This window comes from Triturus cristatus, chromosome 4_1 (assembly GCF_964204655.1).
Source record: "Triturus cristatus chromosome 4_1, aTriCri1.1, whole genome shotgun sequence".
NCBI classification, from domain to species: domain Eukaryota; kingdom Metazoa; phylum Chordata; class Amphibia; order Caudata; family Salamandridae; genus Triturus; species Triturus cristatus.
The window spans coordinates 191,407,932-191,427,004 of NC_140585.1; the positions used below are offsets into that span (position 1 = coordinate 191,407,932).

Consider the following 19,073-nt stretch of genomic DNA (forward strand, 5'->3'; position numbering starts at 1 on the left):
GGAGCAATGGTCCAGTGAGGGAGAATTGGATGATGAGGGTTGCTGGAGAAATAAGCAGATGGATAGATGGAAATTACCCACGGCTTTTGTACAACCTATGGTTCAGATGGCACATGGGCTAGCACATGTTGGAGCTTCCGCAATTGTAAAATTGCTTACCCAAGTCTGGGAGCATCCAGAGATTGCTAGCACGGCAAAGAGGGTGGTGCAGACCTGTATGATCTGCCTGAGGTACAACCCAGGAAAGGGTACTCGAACCCCAGCAGGAGGATTTGTAACACCTACTGCACCCTTTGAGGTTCTGCAGATGGATTACATCCAGCTTGAGCGCTGTAACAATTTGAAGTATGTTCTAGTAGTGGTTTGTGCCTTTAGCAAATGGGTTGAGGCATACCCTACGAAAGACAATACTGCAATGACTACCGCCAAGATGCTGTTGAAGGAGTTCTTCCCTCGATATGGCGTTTGTAGACTTCTGTGGAGTGATAACGGACCCCATTTTATAGCGGATGTTATAAAGTATGTTTTGAAGGGTCTGGGCATCACCTAGAAGTTCCACGCAGTATTCCACCCTCAATCTGCAGGACTAGTCGAGAAGTATAATGGTACACTGAAGCTCAAGATCGCTAAAATCACCTGGGGAGCGGGGTAACCGACGCCAAGTTGCATGTTCTGCACCTCAAGCAGGCGGCCTATAGGGCCCTCGTCACGGGGGCGGCCAGGGGCCTCAGTAGAGAGCAACAGGGGCGACTGTATGATGTGGGTGATAAGGCTGGTAAATTGATTGCGTGGTTGGACAAGAGGGAGAGAGCGAGTCGTGTGGTTCCTTTGCTTGAGGGGATGGATGGTGTGCCTGTTACCGAGCCGGAAGCCATTGTCTCCTGCTTCGCGGATTACTTCCGCGAGGTGTACTCCCCGGTTTCTCCCTGCTCGGAGGAAGATTCCCATGCCCTGCTTCGGGACATCGCGCTGCCCTCCCTTACGGTGGAGGACAGGGATTTGCTGGACGCTCCTCCCACCTCGGACGAAATTGCCCTGGCTATTCGCTCGGTCGCATCCGGCAAGGCCATGGGCCCCAATGGTATCCCCATCGAGCTCTACAAGCTACGACCGGATGTACTGGCGCCCCACCTGCGCGCCATGTTCCTGGCGGCCCACTCGCAGGGTTCCCTCCCGCCGGACCAGCGTCTGGCCACAATCGTGGTGATCCACAAGGAGGGGAGACCCCGTGAGCGGGTTACATCCTATAGGCCTATCTCGCTCTTGAACGCGGAGCCCAAAATCCTCGCCAAAGTACTGGCCAACCGGCTGGTTGGCGTGGTGGGCGATTTGGTCCACCAAGACCAATCTGGCTTTATACCCCATCGCAACACGGCTCTTAATCTGCGACGCTTGCATGGGGTGCTCGCGCGTGTCCCGTTCGTGCGGGAGCCGGCCATCTTGGCGTCCTTAGACGCCACCATGGCGTTTGACACGCTTGAATGGCCATACATCTGGGCGATGCTGGCGAAATTTGGATTTGGACCGGGATTCATTAGCTGGGTCAAATTGTTGTATTCGGGCCCATTGGCGCAGGTGGTGGTGAATGGGCGAGTCTCGGCCCCCTTCGCGCTGGGGCGGGGCACGCGTCAGGGTTGCCCCTTGTCACCGCTCCTGTTTGCATTGGCCTTGGAGCCCTTGGCGGAGTGGCTGCGGTGGCACCCCTCCATCCGTGGTCTCCGCTGGACCCCCGAGCATGAGGACCGCGTGTCCCTCTACGCCGATGATATCCTTTTGTATCTCGCCTCCCCGCGTAACTCGCTGATTGTCCTGGTTGATGTTTTGCGCTCCTTCGGTCGTAACTCAGGCCTTGTCATCAACTGGGCGAAATCCTGCGTGTATGTGCTCTCCGGGGAGGCTCCGGCCCTACCACGGGACTGCCCGATCCAGATTGCCTCCCAGGGGTTCCGGTACCTGGGTATATATATTACTCTAGACCCGGAGGTCCGCTACGAGCGGAACTTGCTGCCCCCCCTCCAGCGCTTGCGGGAGGACGTTGCGCGCTGGCGGCGTCTTCCGCTTTCGCCGCTTGGCCGAGCGGCCTTGTTTAAGATGATGTCCTTGCCGCGCTTTCTGTATGCGCTTCAGAATACTATGGACTTGGTTCCGGCGCGCTACTTCCGTGAGGTGGAGAGCCTTCAGCGGCGCCTGTTCTGGGACGGGAGGCCGCGTATTGCTCTGGCTAAATTGACGCTCCCGTGGTACGATGGGGGGGTTGCCCTCCCGGACATTAAACGGTATTACTGGGCCTCCCAGCTAGCTGCAATTAATCATGGCCTTTACGGGCCCGCCTTGAACCCGGCATTTGAAATGGACAAGATGCTCCTGCCCGGTGGCGACTACAATCGAGCGCTCTACTCTGGCGCGCCCGACTCCCGTCTGACGGGACCGACGCGTGTCATGGTGCGTGTCTGGCACGCGGCTAATGCAGCGATGGGGTGGAAGGACCGTTTGACCCGGGCGACACCGCTATATGCGTCTGAGAGGTTGGGCTCCCTGTGGACATCGAAGGGCTTCGAGAAGTGGGACACGATCGGAATCAGCACAGTGGGAGATCTCTGGACGAGGGGGGGATTCAAAACTTTTGAGACGCTGCAGACGGAGTTTCAGCTGCAAGGCAGTGAGTACTTTCGGTACTTACAAGTCCGCCATGCGCTGGGCTCCGTCTTCCCGGATGTCGCGTCCATTCCGGAGTCTTCCCCCCTGGAGGACCGAGTGCTGGATGGCCATGTCCCAGACAGCACGATCTCCCTTATATATAAAAAGCTGATCAACGACAGATCGTGCCTGCTGACTAGTCTCCGCGAGGCCTGGGTTGCCGACGGGTTGGAACTGGACGACGAGGACTGGATCTCCGCGGTGGCCTCTCCGAAGGAGGTGGCCATCCCGGCTCGCCTTCGCTTCGTCCAGCTTAAGATCCTCCACCGGGTTTACGTGACGGGGCCAAGGCTTCTACGTATGGGCTTTGCTGGTGACGGATTGTGTAAGCGTGGCTGTGGTGCTTTGGCAACTTTCATGCATATTCTGTGGGAGTGCCCAAAGGTGGAGCGATTCTGGCGTGGTGTGCATGAGGTCCTGCGTGTGGTTACGCGTGTCGCGCTGTTGCCTGAAGCGAGGAGATGCTTGCTGAATGTGTGGGAACCAAATGACTATTCGGTCCCGCAGAAGCGGTGGGTGACTCTGGGATACATGATAGCTAAGCGTGACATTGCTCAATTGTGGGGATCCCAGAGGCCCCCGGCGGTGTTGGCCTGGAAAGAACATATGGATTGGTGTATGTTTCGTGAAAAGGTAGTGTATGTGGCGAGGGGTAAGCCTGGGGCGTGGGTGAAAATCTGGGGCCCCTGGAACGCCTACCGCGGGGGTATTTGTGAGCTGCCACCGGCCGCCTCACCAGCTCCGTCCCCCTAGCCGACCCCCTCCCCCAGCCGCGGGCATGTGGTTCCCCTGTCCCTGATCTATTCCCATCCCCCTCTTCAGAGTTTGGCTGCTGGTTGGGATCCCCCACTTAAGGAGCACGTGCCGTCACTTTGGATTGCGGATTGCCTTGCGGGTGTGGTTTTTTGTGTTGTTCTGTTTTGAAAAAAAAGGAAACCGTATTGTGGGCTTGGGGTTATGTGGCCTGCGCTATTGATATCTCCTGATTTACCGATCTGCACCGCCAAGAGACTCTTACTGTAGGTATGTCATATGCTTCTGCCACTCTAGCGGCCGGCCGGATGGTTGTAGGCCCATACCTGTAACCTTTTTAACATGTAATAAACGGTTTCAAAAAAAAAAAAAAAAAAAAAGGAAGTGAATTCTTCAGTATCGGGACATGTTGTCAGAACGGCCCTTGGGTTAGTGAAACGGAGAGCCAATGAGGCAAGGGGGGGGGGATCAGCCCTGCATTAGTGTAGTGACACCCGTCTTGGCCCGTTGGTGAAGAAATCGACCGCTGCCCAAGGGGAAGAGTTCTGACAAGCCTTTAGTTTCAGGAAGATATTGATTCTTTATTCTGACATGGAGAAAAAGAAAATTCTTTGTGCAACAGGCTTTATGCTCACAGTAGCTATTGTTGGGATAACCACATGGTTTGTGGAGGATGTGACTCCTGCTCGAGAGTTACTTGTGCTGACCACTCCAGTGCCTGAGGAGCACTACTTCTATACCCTTCAGTATCAAGAATTGAAGCATCGTCAGTCTTATTTGAATAACACTTTCATCCAGATGTTGCATCATACCCACGTTGCCACGAATGCTACGAACTGTTGGATATGTGGTATGATGCCAGCTCATCAGAAGAAAGGAGGAACGCCATTCATACCTCTTCCTTTCTCTCATAATGGCTCTTGTAGAGCATGGTACACTTTGCTTTTTGCCACTCGGAAACCCACAGTGGGACGATTACTCTTCAGACTCAATAAAGAATGTCATCAGGATAAAGATGGATATCCGCAAGCGAATGGGACAATTTGGGAATGGGAAGAGTATCGACCAGACAATGAATCGATTCCTTATGTTTTCACGAACACCAGAGACACTGTGGGAAAAGACAAATTTGTGATTCAAGTGGCACAAGCTCAAGCGGACCTGTGTGTCCAAAGTGTGGGTTATATTCCTGTTGGTGTTAGCGATTGTATTACCATATTAAACATCGACGGGTTGAATAACAGTACCTTCTTAGCATCCCATAATACATACTTCGTATGCGGAAATAAAGGTTATTACCGTTTGCCAGCCGGTTGGTCCGGAGTATGTTATGTAGCATTTCTATTGCCTCCTGTATTTTTGGCACCTGCATCCTATCATAAGGATTTGAAGTTGTTAAATAATGTGACTGTAAATAGGTATAAACGTACTCTATCAATTGATGACGTGGATCAGACTGACACCAGTCTGCAGCAGTACATTGATTTTAATTTAGGATTGTTTTTCTTCGTTGGAGCTGCCCTAAATAGTAGGAAGGTTCGAAGATTAACAAGAGTGGTAGAGGCTGTGACAAACCAAACCGCTGCTGCTCTTGGGAATCTTACGGAAGAATTGCAGATTACCAGAATTGTTGCATTGCAGAATCGTATGGTGTTAGATGTTATGTTAGCTGATCGAGGTGGAGCTTGTAAAATTATTGGGAGTAGTTGCTGTGTGTTTATCCCTGACCACACACCGTCAGTCTATAATGCAATCAACAGGTTGCATAAAATTGCAGCTGAAATCCATACAGAAAACGGCACTTGGTCCTTTTCTGGATGGTTTTGGGCATTGATCACTGCTTGGGGTTGGAAGGTTTTAACTGGTCTCTGTATAATTATAGCAGTTCTGTTTTCTTGCTGCATCTGTGTCCAATGTGGTCCCTTGCTCTGTTCCTTATGTGTATCATTCTGTATCCCCGATAAGAAAGCTATTTCCAATGTCACTTATCAGAAACGTTTAGCCAAAGAAGTGGAAGAAATGATGACAATTGACTTATACGATGATTATCCTAACAAGCCGGATGTCTTCAGTAAATGCTGAAAGGGTCGTCTGTTGTAAATTGAAACTACGATGTGATTAAGCATTTACTAAAGACATGAATTCTCCTCCCATAGAACATGTCTCTTTCGTTATGTTGACTGAAGTTTGGACTCCATTTTGTATTGTCATGTCTCCACGTGCTCAACACGAGAAGAGTCCTATCTTCGTGTTAGTTGCTCTTGTAATCTGCCTAGTAACAGTCTATAAATAGTTCCTTTGTCCGCCTGGCGCATGCCCAGGCTTGACCACCATCTGTTATCAGTTAGCCCTTGCTTGACCATGTTTTCGCGGGCTCAAGGAGTATGTCAGCTCCGCCCACATATTGATCTTGTATCGAAAATGTCCATAAAAGGTAACATTCCTTGCCTCATGCTGTATCCACCCACTTATGAGCCCCTCTGTTGTGTATAAAAGGGAACTGTGTACGCAAGTTCTTTGTGCTACTCTATGCAATACTGAAGGGTATTGTATGGATTGTAGGACCACCCTTAAGGGTTAATAAACCTTGTCTTTGTACTTTGCAGTTTCCGTGCCAACTTCCTTATAGATTCCATTGCAGGAGAGCGAACCCTTGTGTCCTGCGGGCCTAGCTGGGGCCTGTATTCATCAAACAGATCTATAAACAATTTTGAGTCATGCCCCGGCACGCATACATAATCATTGTAGCAAGTAAATAACTTGGAATATCAATATGGATACATGCAAATATGAGTAATTTTAATGCATTTCTTGTTGAGACTCGAGCCAACACGTGTTTCGTCGCTCAGGATAAGACACCGCGACTTCCTCAGGGCTTCCAAAAAGTGCATGAATCTATGCTCCTTCTGACTGGTTATAATTCCATCCCAGCCTAATTGTGGCCGGGCAAAGCAAGAAATATCACAGAAAGTCCAAAAATTATTTAGCATATATCAAGGTCGCACGAGATGAAATAAACTCATGCCAAAAGGAGGGTTTCTTTATCTGAATGACCCCCGACGAGCTGTAAGTAACAACGACAGAGCCTCAATCCGACTCCCGGCTCCTCCGTACGGCCATAGCCGTACGGAGGAGCCGGGAGTCGGATTGAGGCACTGTCGTTGTTACTTCCATCCCAGCCTAATTGTGGCCGGGCAAAGCAAGAACTATCACAGAAAGTCCAAAAATTATTTCGCATATATCAAGGTCGCACAAGATGAAATAAACTCATGCCAAAAGGAGGGTTTCTTTATTTGAATGACCCCCGACGAGCTGTAAGTAACAACGACAGAGCCTCAATCCGGAGGAGCCGGGAGTCGGATTGAGGCTCTGTCGTTGTTACTTACAGCTCGTCGGGGTTCATTCAAATAAAGAAACCCTCCTTTTGGCATGAGTTTATTTCATCTCGTGCGACCTTGATATATGCGAAATAATTATTGGACTTTCTGTGATATTTTTTGCTTTGCCCGGCCACAATTAGGCTAGGATGGAATTATAACCAGTCAGAAGGCGCATAGAATCATGCACTTTTTGGAAGCCCTGAGGAAGTCGCGGGTGTCTTGTCCCGAGCGACAAAACACGTGTTGGCTGGAGTCTCAACAAGAAATGCATTAAAATTACTCATATTTGCATGTATCCATATTGATATTCAAGTTATTTACTTGCTATAATGATTATGTATGTGTGCCGGGGCATGACTCAAAATTTATCAAAATTTGAGCCACTATATAGCCTTGGTGGAGTCTAATGCTCTTGAGGGAGAAGTAGATAGGACGTATGTGGGACTAGTGACAGAAATTACTGTACAGTGATCTACAGTGAACGAAGAAGGCAAACTTTTATGTTCCAGAAACAAATAGTTGTCCCGGAAATAAAATCATAATGATTTACAGAATAGTTCAGAAAACCATCTCACAGACTTAAGAGTTGATATTGTGAATATACACAATGCCCTGCAAGAAATAGTACTTTTTCACCACTCCCCTTGAAGAAAATACCCATAAGAAAAAAAAGTAGAAACATTTTGTCTCTATAATCACCCTTATATGATTCTGGACAAGCGCTTTAAAATTGGCTGACAAAAAAATAATGGATTGTTCTGAAGATGGCCTGTGCAAGTAGCTGGGGGGCTGAAATTGTGTAGCCACAATCCCTCAAGAATCTCCGATTCTACATAGGTAAACTATGGTGTTGTTGTTGGAAGTGTATGTAACAGGTGTCTGGCCAGCAGCCCTCACTACTCCTTGCCACTGTAATGTCTCTATCATCCAAATAAAGTGTCAGCCATTTAATAGTCATTCACCTCCGAACTGTTACAATGCACACCCAAAAAGGAGAGCCAACTTCCACCATGTCGCTTTCAAGGGTCGAAAGAATCTGAGTATTTTGGGCACATGTTTAGGAAGATGAGGCTGTGGGTGGGCAGCAAGAGCTTGAATATAGGTAATATGAATGGAGGAACAAGATGAGTCCTGAGAAATATCAATCTTAATAGAGGTTAGAGGAAGAAAATCGGGGCAAAGAATTAACTTTCCATCAGTCCTCATGGCCACTCGATAGGACAACTAGGTATACTGTCTGAAAATCAGCTTACAGATAGGAGCGCAAAGACATTGACCAAAATGTGATGACTATTTAAGGTTGCCAGGCACAGACACAAACTGTGGATAAACCGAAGCATTAGTAAGGAAGAGGCTAACCTCAGCTGACTTAAGAGTACTCAGCAGAGATCTACAGGCAATATAATAATTAGAGGCGTGAGAACACCTACAATCTGAACCAAAATATTAAGTAACAAAAAAAGATCGGGATTTGACAGGGGTTAGGAATCAATGGCAGATCCTAAGAAACAGTCCCAAGTGAAACAGGTCCATGTTTATTTTACACCACTATTCTTTAATTACTCACTGAAGCATTTAGAATAGATATTATTCAAGTATAGTTATCTTGTTCTCCTGCTGCTCCTGATCTTACTTTATACCAATGCTGACCTTGTGGCTCACCTATCTGTGAATTGCTTAATAATTCCCTAATGTAAGGGTTTGAGCTCTCTATGATGAAATGTACGCAAGTTCTTCAATTGAGAAGTTCACCTAGTCAGTCAGTGCAAGGACCAACATGAGACACAGATCGGTCAGATAGTGATTTTTTTCTGGGACCTACTGATTTATTCTAGTTTGGCTAACAACTTTGCACAGTGGAAGGATTCATATCTATGAAAGCTTTCAGATCTACTTCCTCCCGCCAGTTGATTTCATAAAAGACTTTGTTTGGTGATACCTATCAGTCCTGATGAAGATTCCTTTAAGATACAGTAGGGGGGGTCGAAACATAGACACTATGACATGAAGACTGTCACTAATTGCCATTTGCTCAGATTGTCCTGAATAAATGAGTCAATGTTGAAAATGGTATTGCAAATACGTCTGCATTGCTTTTGTTTTGTACTCTTAATTTAGGGCAGTTATACTCACTTATGTCATGTTCAAAGGAGCACCGATTGTACAATTACTGAGATACACTTTTGTATTTGGATCATTTCTTTATATGCAACTAAAAGTTCATTCTTCTCCGATATTTGTGTGTATGATAATTGTTTAAACAAGGGAGCATATGCTTATGGTTTCCTCCAAGGGAAGCATTGTTTATTGAGTTTAATGTTTACCCAGGTTCTCAGGAATACAGGGGTGCCCCATATTGAGGTCTGGATGATTCCATGTATGACGTTACCTTATTTATGCATGGATTTATAAATAATAACCCACATACATGCCACCCCACATCCTCAGCTAAAGGGAGCACTATTCCATTCAACAGTGTTTCCGAACAAAGAAAAACAACCTTCAGTAAAATTGATACTTATTGGGTGGGTTAGATGGGGGAGTGTTAGACCTAGCATATCTTGGCGTGATTACCCCCGACTTGTTGCCTCTGCCTCCTTTGCAATCTAGATGCTTTGGGTACTTTGCCACTGCGGATCAGTGTCAAAGTACAAGTGTTCCCTATGTAAAATGTAATGGTAATTGGGTGGCCATGATTGGTATGTTTGCCTTACTAGCAAAGTCCCTAGTGATGTGCACTGTGTGTGCCAGGGCTAGTAATGCAAAGGCGCGTGAAGAAGGGAACTCAGGCCTGCAGTGTAGGGCCTGCGTGCAGAATGCTAAGTTAGCATGTTGTCCTGATAAGTGCAACCACTTGTCAGGCCTGACTTTCCGTTTTACATACACATTGGGCACCCCTGTGGTAGGTCCCGGGTAATCCCTGGGCAGGGTGCAGTGTAGGTAAAAGGCAGGACATATCCTAAGGTGTGTGTTATGCTCTGACAGTGAAAAAACATTTTGTTTTTTCACTGCTAAAAGGCCATCCTGCCCATAGGACAGAATGGGGGAGGCTGGGTGTTGTGTTTGTTAGCCTAGTTTCCTGTAAGTTTATAATGGAGAGGTGAAGTTTAGTATATATGAACTCAGTGTCATAACACATCTTTCTGTGAATGTGGTTTTGTCACTGTGTTTTCAGGAACCACTCTTTTAGAAAGTGGCTGAGATTTTTGCTAGGCATTTCTGTGCGTCTCTGCTGACATGTGGATTTTCTGTCAGGATCTGAAAGGTGAGAGGAGCTGGGAGAGGTCTTGACTCAGGGAGGGGTTGAGATGGCACCAGGATGCCCTGCATGTGGAGAGTAGGGGGGAGGAGAAGCCCGGGAGGGGAAAAGGCCTGGGCTGGTGCTATAAACAAATTGACCCACCTCCTGCTGAGTGATTAAGGATCCAGACCCCCAGTATCAAAGGGAGGGAGGTGACACTTGGAGGGAGACACCCAGAACTGATTTAGGGAAGGGTCAGGGACTCCTGAGCACAAACGAACTTCAAAGACAGTAAGGGGTTGTGAGAAATTGGCCTGGCATATGCTGGTCACTAGTTATAGTGGCCACCTTGCACCAGTCCAATTCGACTCTTATGGTAGATAGGTTTAAGACAACCTTTTAAAGAAAGCTATCCTAGTGGTAGCTGTGGAGAGCAGCCTTCAGGCTAAGTCTCAGAGGAATGTAAAGCAGCTTGTTTTACCTTATAATCTCTTGAATTACCAAATGAAAGGATACCACACAGGTATATATATCAAATATATATGTATTTATTTCTAGACACACTCTACTAATCTCTTTATGAGATTAGAAGTCAGGAACACATTCAAATATCAACGTTTCACAATAAGTTAAGCACAAATATGGCTGGGGCCCTAGGGGCGTACCAGACCATATACTAAAAAAGAGGGTTAGGAAAGTCGACTTCCAAAATGACAAGGCCTAGGGCCTGTAGAATCGCTGGGGCTTCACTACTGCAGTGAAAGCAGGTAAGTAACAGACCCACGGGAGACACATGCAGTGTGTGAACACAGCCGCGGGTTCCCTATTGATTATAATGGAGCAAGTCGCGGTTTGATTTTTAAAGTTTTAGGGTACTTCGAGGAAGTCTACAAGCAAGCCACTTACAAGGTAAGTAATTCGAGGGCCAACACACACTAGGGCACCGAAGTGCACAAGTTACCTCACCCAGGGAAGCCGGGAGCATAGGTGTCTTTTGGTGTCGGGTCGCGTCACTGTTTTCTAAGGAGACCAAAGAAGACTTGCTGCTTGCGTCGACTGAAGAAGTGTCCGGTGGAATCCAAGGGTGGATTCAAGATGCAGATGACCTGAAAATTGAAGGGACAGTGTTCACAGTCACTTGCCAGTGACCCGGGGCCAGGAAGATGGATGCCCACGGATGTCGGGTGATTTCAGGTGATCAAGGGTGTTTTGACTCTTCGCTCACGAGGTCTAGGAAGGATTGACAATGACCAGCAGCTGGATTCGGAGTGTCCCACGACGTATGCAGCTGACTGAGGTGTCGGTAACCGGATTAGAGCCAACAAGCCTTGGCAACAGCAAGTCTCGTGTAGAGTGAAGAAAGTCGATGGTGCAGACCAGCAAGGTCTGAGGGACTCACCCAGCGAGGGTGAGTGCGGGCAGGCCTGGAGCAACCAGGGGAGCCCTTTGAGTTGATAAGAAAGTCTTTGGGGGACCCACCAGCCAATGAGCAAGGGATCGCGAAGACACCTCTTGAGGAAATGCTGCACAGGAGCCCACGGTCACTCGGGACGGGGTAGGCCTCTGAATTTCGCTGCAAAACCTGCTGGAGGCTTGGGCCACAAATGGTCCAAAGCACAAGTTCGTAGAACGTCGTGAAGGGGTTGCACTCGACAATAGTGCACGGTACCTGGGTATTGCTGTTCTTCGTCACTCGTGGGGTCCACTCGCCTGAGCTTTGCTGGGGATTCACAATGGCCATCGAGAAGTCAGGAAATCCACTTCCGGGGCTGCTGGGACTTCGAACTCCGGCGGGAGCGGGAAAGTTTGCGACCGTTGATTAGAGTTTCTGGTGCCTGCCAAGCAGGGGAGTCACTCCTTGACTCCAAGGGAGATTCTTCTGTCTTCCAAAGGTAGTGGATCATCGAAGGGCCAGGAGTCTTCTTTGTAGAGCGTCGTCCAGGGTTATCTGTTTTGCAATGGCAAAGATTGCTATCTTATACTGAAGATAGGGGAGGGACTAGCTCTATGACCACTCCTCTGGGAGGGTCAGGGTAGGGGGTGGTTACACCCAATTCCCTTTGTCCAGTTTTGCACCAGAGCAGGGATAGGTAGCCCCTGAACAGGTTTGAGCTGGCATATGCACAGAGGAGCCTACTGCTCCCCCAGTGCAGGACTTCAAAGCACTCTAGAAGTGCACCCACCCAGCTCCAATACACGAAATCCTATCTGGAAGGTGGTGACACCTCCCGGTGACAGGATGCCGATTGTTGGGCCTCCTCCACTGCGAGTGTCAGTCAGCAGCAGGAGGGCAGCCCAGTGTCTGTGCTGGTGGCATCCATTTTGTGATGCCAGGGCTCTTTCAGATTTCTACCGTGTTACCACAGTAGGCACATGTTGTCCCCCCCGAGAAGGGTGGGATCACACTCCCACATCATGGACTGATGTGGGGGTATGATTCCAAGTTGTTTGACACCAAACACGACATGTTTTGATGCAGTCATTCCAAAGTTAGCATTATAATGCACTTAAGAGTATATGGTTTAACCGCATCCACAAACAGCCACAGAGAATAGACTCTGCCAGCTGCAGAGGGGCCCTGCTCATGCAGAGGCACCCCCTCACATTGTAAACCAAGCACCCTGCCCTCAGGATTGATAGGGCCTGCCATAGGGGTGGCTGATAGGTTTATATATGTGTGTGTATGGTGTAATATAGAAACCTATACCTCAGTGAGGAGTGCTAACACTAGCTCACCCAGGCTGCAGTAGCAGGCCTGTGGTGTCAGATTGAGTCTGCTTCCCAGGGGTGGCATAATACATGCTGCAGCCCCTGGTAGGCCTGTGAAGTGCCTATGCCCTAGGTACCTAAGGTACCATATACTAGGGGCTCATAAGATACCACAGTATCCAATCACTAGTGCATCTAATATACACACCAAGTCGTTTAGAGCGAACAGAGAGACTGGGGCCCTGATTAGCAGGGACCCAGCCAGACTATAGCCAGAAACCAGTGTATACATCAGAAAAAAAGTGGGGGCAACATAAGTGCAGATCCTACTCTCCTACAGGGGTATAACTATGAGAGCTGAAACCCCTGAATGTTGGAATAAACAGAAATGGATTGAGACTGAAAAGACTTGGATCTATTCTGTGGTCAAGAGGAACCTCGGCTAAAGAAGGAGCAACTGAAGAGACTGCTGTGGAAAGACCAATCCTTGCTTCGTGATCTGTGGCTGGTCTGCAGTTTGCTGTTCTAACCAAGGGAGAGGCTGTTGGGACTGTGCTTGGAGGCGCTGGATCCCCCTGCTTGAAGAAGACTGTGCTTTGTGCTGTGTTTTGTAATCCCAAGGGCCTGAGGTGAGCTGGCTTCCTGTTTGGAAATACAGGATCATAAACGTTTCCGGAGAAGTCCCAAGCAACGCGGTGTGCATGTGCTTTTGCAGCTTGAAACCCTCAGAAGTTGTGCCTTGTGATCGTGGGCACACAGGAGAAAGCGGAGTCTCAGACTCGCTGGGTGCGTGTCGTGGTGCAGGCCAGGGTGTTGGTGAGGAGTGCCTGGTCGTTGTGTGCACTAAAAGAAGAAGTGAGCCTCAGACGTGCAGCGTGCATGTCGTGGTGCAGCCAGGGCATTGGTGAGGAGCGCCTGGTCATCGTGTGCACCGGGAGAAGAGATGAGACTAGGACACGCAGAGTGCGTGTCGTGGTGCAGGCCAGGGCGTTGGTGAGGAGCGCCTGGTCGGTGTGTGCACCAAAAGAAGAAGGGAGCCTCAGACGTGCAGCGTGTGTCGTGGTGCAGCCAGGGCGTTGGTGAGGAGCGCCTGGACATTGTGTGCACCGGGAGAAGAGGAGAGACTCGGACGCGCAGGGTGTCTGTCGTGGTGCAAGCAGACGCGCTGGTGAAGAGCGCCGGGTCATCGTGAGCACCAGAGAAGAGCCGAGTCTCGGACGTGCAGTGTGCGTGTTGAGGTGCAACCCGAGGCGCTGGTGAGGAGTGCCAGGTAGGGTGTGCACTGAATTTGATGTAAAGTCTCCACAGTGCTGAGGGCGGGTGTCGGGCGTCACTCAGACCGCCGGAAGGAGGGCAAAGTCATTGGGCCCTCGGAGGAAACCAGCAGCAGCCCGGACCGGCAGCCCCAGAGGAGCTGAGCCGCCGGCCTGAGGTCGCCGCACCCCGCGATTGAGTTCTGGATCAAGGCCCAAGTTGCTGATGTCGGAGAGGAGAGTGGGGTCACACCCCCCCAGGTAACGTGGATCACCACTTGAGGTGGGGTGCGGGCCTGGAGCGACACTCTCTCGGCCTCTTGCTTCTGTCAGCTGCGCGAGCCTGTTGCTTCGGCTCGGATCTCAGCCCGTGCTTACCCAAGGAGGGCCAGTACTCTTGCCGGAGTGGGAAGCAGTACTTTTGTGTTATCATTGATCCATATTGGGGGCACTGTAACGGAGCACCTAAACTGTCGTATTACACTTTGCATTATTGCTGCTAACGAACTATCGAACTGTCGTATGACGCCTGACCTCATTTGTGCCGGACGAACTACATGCTTGGTGCGCTACGCACTGCGTTATTTTTCCCTTGCAGATTACCTGATTGTAACGTGGCGCATTGCATTATTTCTTCATTGCACAGTACAGGATTGTAGCATGACGCAATGCTTTGTTTCTTCCTGGTACAGGGCATGCTGGTAGTGATACGCATTGCATTATTCCTTCTATTGCAAAGTACATGACTATGGCGCTACGTATGGCATTGTTTCTCTGTTTCACAGTACAAGAGAATATTGTTACGCAGTGCAGTATTTGTTTTCTTTTGCAACGTGTGTGATTCTAGCAATACGACTGGCCTAACCTCTTGGAAATGGTTAGAAGTGAGGTTAACTGTTGTTTAGAAGCGGTGGGTGGGATTAGAACCCCCACCATAAAGAATACTACCCATTCTTGTATGTTGATTTTGTATCGTGTGGTCATAGCGTATAACCTCTTATTTAAAGTTTATACTCATTTTATAAAAACTTGTGTGGAGTCTATATGTGGTGACATCGTTGGGTTACTGTGAGCGTGGTTGCACATACTGTACACTTGTGCCTTGGAGATAAGCCTGGCTGCTCGTGCCAAGCTACTAAGGGGGTGAGCGGGGCTATCTCAGACAGTGTCCTTAGTTAGCCTAATCTTGAAGCGAGTGGTCGGGGACTCCCTCCTCCAGCATTTAGTGGTGGCGGTAAGCGATAAGGACCCCCACTTCAAACAGAGAGCAACTGTTCTTTCTTAGTCCACATATAAGACACATAAAAGGGGAAACACAACTAGAGCATGAGGACAATAAACTCTTTCAATTTCATCTCTTACTACAAATTGTATGATTCACTATATTATCTATTATCCTATATAGCTACTAAGACACCTATCATTGCACTCATTCAAGGAATGCATCTCACACCTGATGAATCTGACTAATTAAAAAGAGACTGGGTAACTAAAGTCATCCACAGTATAGAATCCAAAGCTGAAATGAACCCAAAAAGGAAGGCAGAGTATCGGCTACATCAAGAAAGTTTGGGGTATCTATTCTCATACATAAATCCATGCAGATCATGATACTAAATATATGGATAGAGCCACTGGAGAGGTACAAATTTGCTAAAGTCAATCAATGCACAGGGATCAATCAAGCTAGTGGGTTCTAAAAATGTCCCAAATAGCTCTAGGGCAACCTTTTCCTCCCCCTTATCGAGACTACTAACAGACTTTGGACCCTCAAGAGTGATAATGGGTGGGGATTGGAATCTAACAACGGACACAGTCATAGATAAACTAATGGGATATATAGAACATTCTTTCATGACCTTGTAAGTGAAAGCAACTCGGTAGAAACTGGGAAAAATATACATCCCAGAGACAAAGAATACACATTTATTTTCTGTGCACACATTACCTGTTCCCAAAGAGATTGTGTCCACATTACATCACTCTTGTGATCTACAAACAAAAGTATAGAAGGAGAGATATCTGCCCCGCCTCATCTGCTACATGTGGTGCCAAACGCTTTTCTACTACCTAACATTGAACAAAGACTCTAACTTTCCCCCAGTCTTTCTGGACTATTGGAAAAGCAGTTTTAAAAAGGATATGATGAGGAACTCGGTACAAAGAAGGTCAAAGAACTTCAGAATACATTAGAAAATTAAATCAAAACCCTCACAGACTATATCCAAAGACATCAACAAGGGAATAAGAGAACAATTGGAAAAGAAAAGGTTTGACGTTAATGCATTATTCAATAGAATGGCATAACATGCCTTCACAAACAAGGATGATGCCATTATGAACAGGGAGAAAAGGTGGGGAGACTCCTACCTGCCCAGCTGAAGTAAAGAAACTCTCAATCGGCTACACCGGCTATTTCCAATGACTCAGACACTATTGTTACACACCCAGTAAAAATTACCACAGCCTTTGCCAGCTTTTCAAAAAGACTATGCAAATGAGACATTATGGGTAGCATCCACACAGAATCCAATTTTATGGATAAGGTACATCTCCTGACCCTTTTAGAAGAAGGGTGAGCACTAACTGTAGGAAAAGTACCATTTGAGAAAATTGGCAAAGTAATTACCGGCCTACCTTAGAGTAAAGCACTGGGAGACAATGGCCTACTGTGCAACTTTTACAAAATCACTAGATCTTTAGCCTCCGGATCCTCAACAATGTTTTAGGCATAGAAGATCTCTGCAGAAAATTTAATAAAGGCATAATCACAATTATTCCAAAACCAGACTGGCACAGATCAGCTAAAACAGGAAACTATAGACCAATTTCCTTTCTCAACATAAATTACGCGATCCTTGCTAGGCTACTAGAGAAGAGTTTCAAAAAGATCATCTCAAGTGAAATACACAAGTCCTAAGCAGGGTTCGACTACAACAAGAGATCATCTACAGTTACTCTCAAATATACTATAGGTGTGAAAGATGACCCAGTCGAAACATTCTCATTTTGATTGGATGCAGCAACTGAGTCAAGTGGGAATACATTTTTTGAGCAATCACCAAGTTTGGGACAGGAACCAAGTTTTTATCTTAAATGAAATGATTATACAAATACCAATAAGCACAAAAAGAGTGTGGAGGTTTTCTATTAAGAATCTTTTCAGTATATAAGGGAACCAGATACAGGTGACCAGTGACTTATTTTGAATAAAATCACTGATAACAATACTAGATGGTATGACTTTTTTTGATATGTTCATCACTGATATGAAGTTGTACTCATGCCTCAGTTAATTTATGAATATAATAATAATGAAATCAGTATAAAAAATAGGAATAAGTAAATTCTTAAAAAAATTATTAACCTATTGCTCCGTTCGTCTATCCACGCATATCCTTGCCTTCTAATCAATCACCTGGGCAATAAAAGCATCTTCCAATAATTTCTTTACACACTAAGCTTTTCATCTCTCAATCCACCAATTTTCCTTCATCTGTTTATTCAGAAACACATCACATTAATCCAAGCAACCAACAATACACAATATGTATTTCGAACTTCACATCTCAACCAATGTATCCATCTACAATTCTTCACAATGTAATCACCATTTGAAAACAAACCGATCCATCCACCAATCTTCCTGCAAAATTAGGCACACAAGCATCCAGTTATCATATAAACCATACTTCCTCACTCACCTTGTCTGTCCTGGCACAACGCTGGAGATGAAGCCATGCACGCTCAGTGGTTGTACAGTCCTTCGGGACACACTGAGCATTTATGAGGGCAGAAATCAGCACCGACTCAACAGTGTGTACCCCAGGGTTTATCTGTAGGTAACACAAAGACAAATTATGAGGCGCTTGGGAGAAAACAAAATAATATTGTCTCTCACTAAAAGGCAATCATAGAGCTTATTAGGTTTGAAACTTATCAATACTTTACATGTTCTGCACTGTTTTCTAAGTCACATGCATATGCCAACAACGTGCGCCATGGAATGAATGGTTCATCTAATTAAGTATTTCAGAGAAAAATGAAATTGGTGGCTAAACGTATATTCGGAACAAGTGAATACATTAGCTTGATTTTCCTTTCAGATAAGGAATGTCCCACTTTACCTCTAATTCCAATACCCCCTGTTGAGTATTCGTGATTTCCCATCGGAAAAGAAATAGACAGATCATTGGTGTATCTAGTAGAGGAGGCACCAAGGGATGGTAGTTGCATGGTTGGACCCAAAAAAACTTCTCCCTCAAGGGAATGATAGAACCGTGCTCTTGACAGGTTCTAGATGAATATAGGAAATTTCAAAGCTGTATGGCATGAAACACAAGACAATGCTATCTATGTGGGCAACTTATTCAGGTAAAAAGTGATCAGCTCTTTCACATTTTTTCCAGAGAGAGAATCAAGGCGGTAATGCAGTGCTACCACACGGGGCTGCCATGCAAAGACAAGACAAGCACTGTTGTACAATTTGCCATTCTATCAGGTCTGACCAGGTACAGGCCTGGAGAGATCTTGACCAGGTTCTGGGATCGACATGGGGGAGATCTAATCACTCGTCATACTTCTGTCAACAGTCCTTACCTCATGCAAAAATAAAGATAGGGATGTAGAACCACCCTTTACTATTCTACCGAAATCCCTGATCAGATACAACCATTTAGTGGGGAATGACATAAACACCTTTAGCCATTATTTCCTAAGGCCTCATCATGTCCTGGCATGGAGAGAGAGGGGAGGATATCTGGATCCCTAGCAGTGGTGGTTCTTTTCTAGAGCATTTGAGAGGTGCCTTGCCACTTCAGACCTGCAACAGACGCTATCAAATGAACCTTTGAACCCATCAAATGTCAGCATTAATTGTCCATATTTACTTTTGGCTGAGTCTGCACATATTGTATGAAGAGTAGCCTTCCTCCTCGCACTGCTAAGGTGAATCAAAGCGGCTTCTGCAAGAAGGTCATGTCAGGCTGGCAAGCATTTGGGCATTACCAAACATGCATGCGTACATTGAAATGGCTTAAC

General features: G+C 47.0%; 1 protein-coding gene across 2 annotated transcripts in view; it reads right to left on the minus strand.

Annotated features, from left to right (window-relative positions):
• LOC146853936 (pseudouridylate synthase 1 homolog) overlaps positions 1-19,073 on the minus strand; it is an 80,893-nt gene that overhangs the window by 23,927 nt on the left and 37,893 nt on the right. For both annotated transcript variants that reach the window (XM_085651843.1, XM_085651845.1), the window contains one exon: positions 17,738-17,869. In XM_085651843.1, the coding sequence (XP_085507969.1) occupies positions 17,738-17,869 (132 nt within the window). The remainder of the gene's footprint in view (positions 1-17,737; positions 17,870-19,073) is intronic.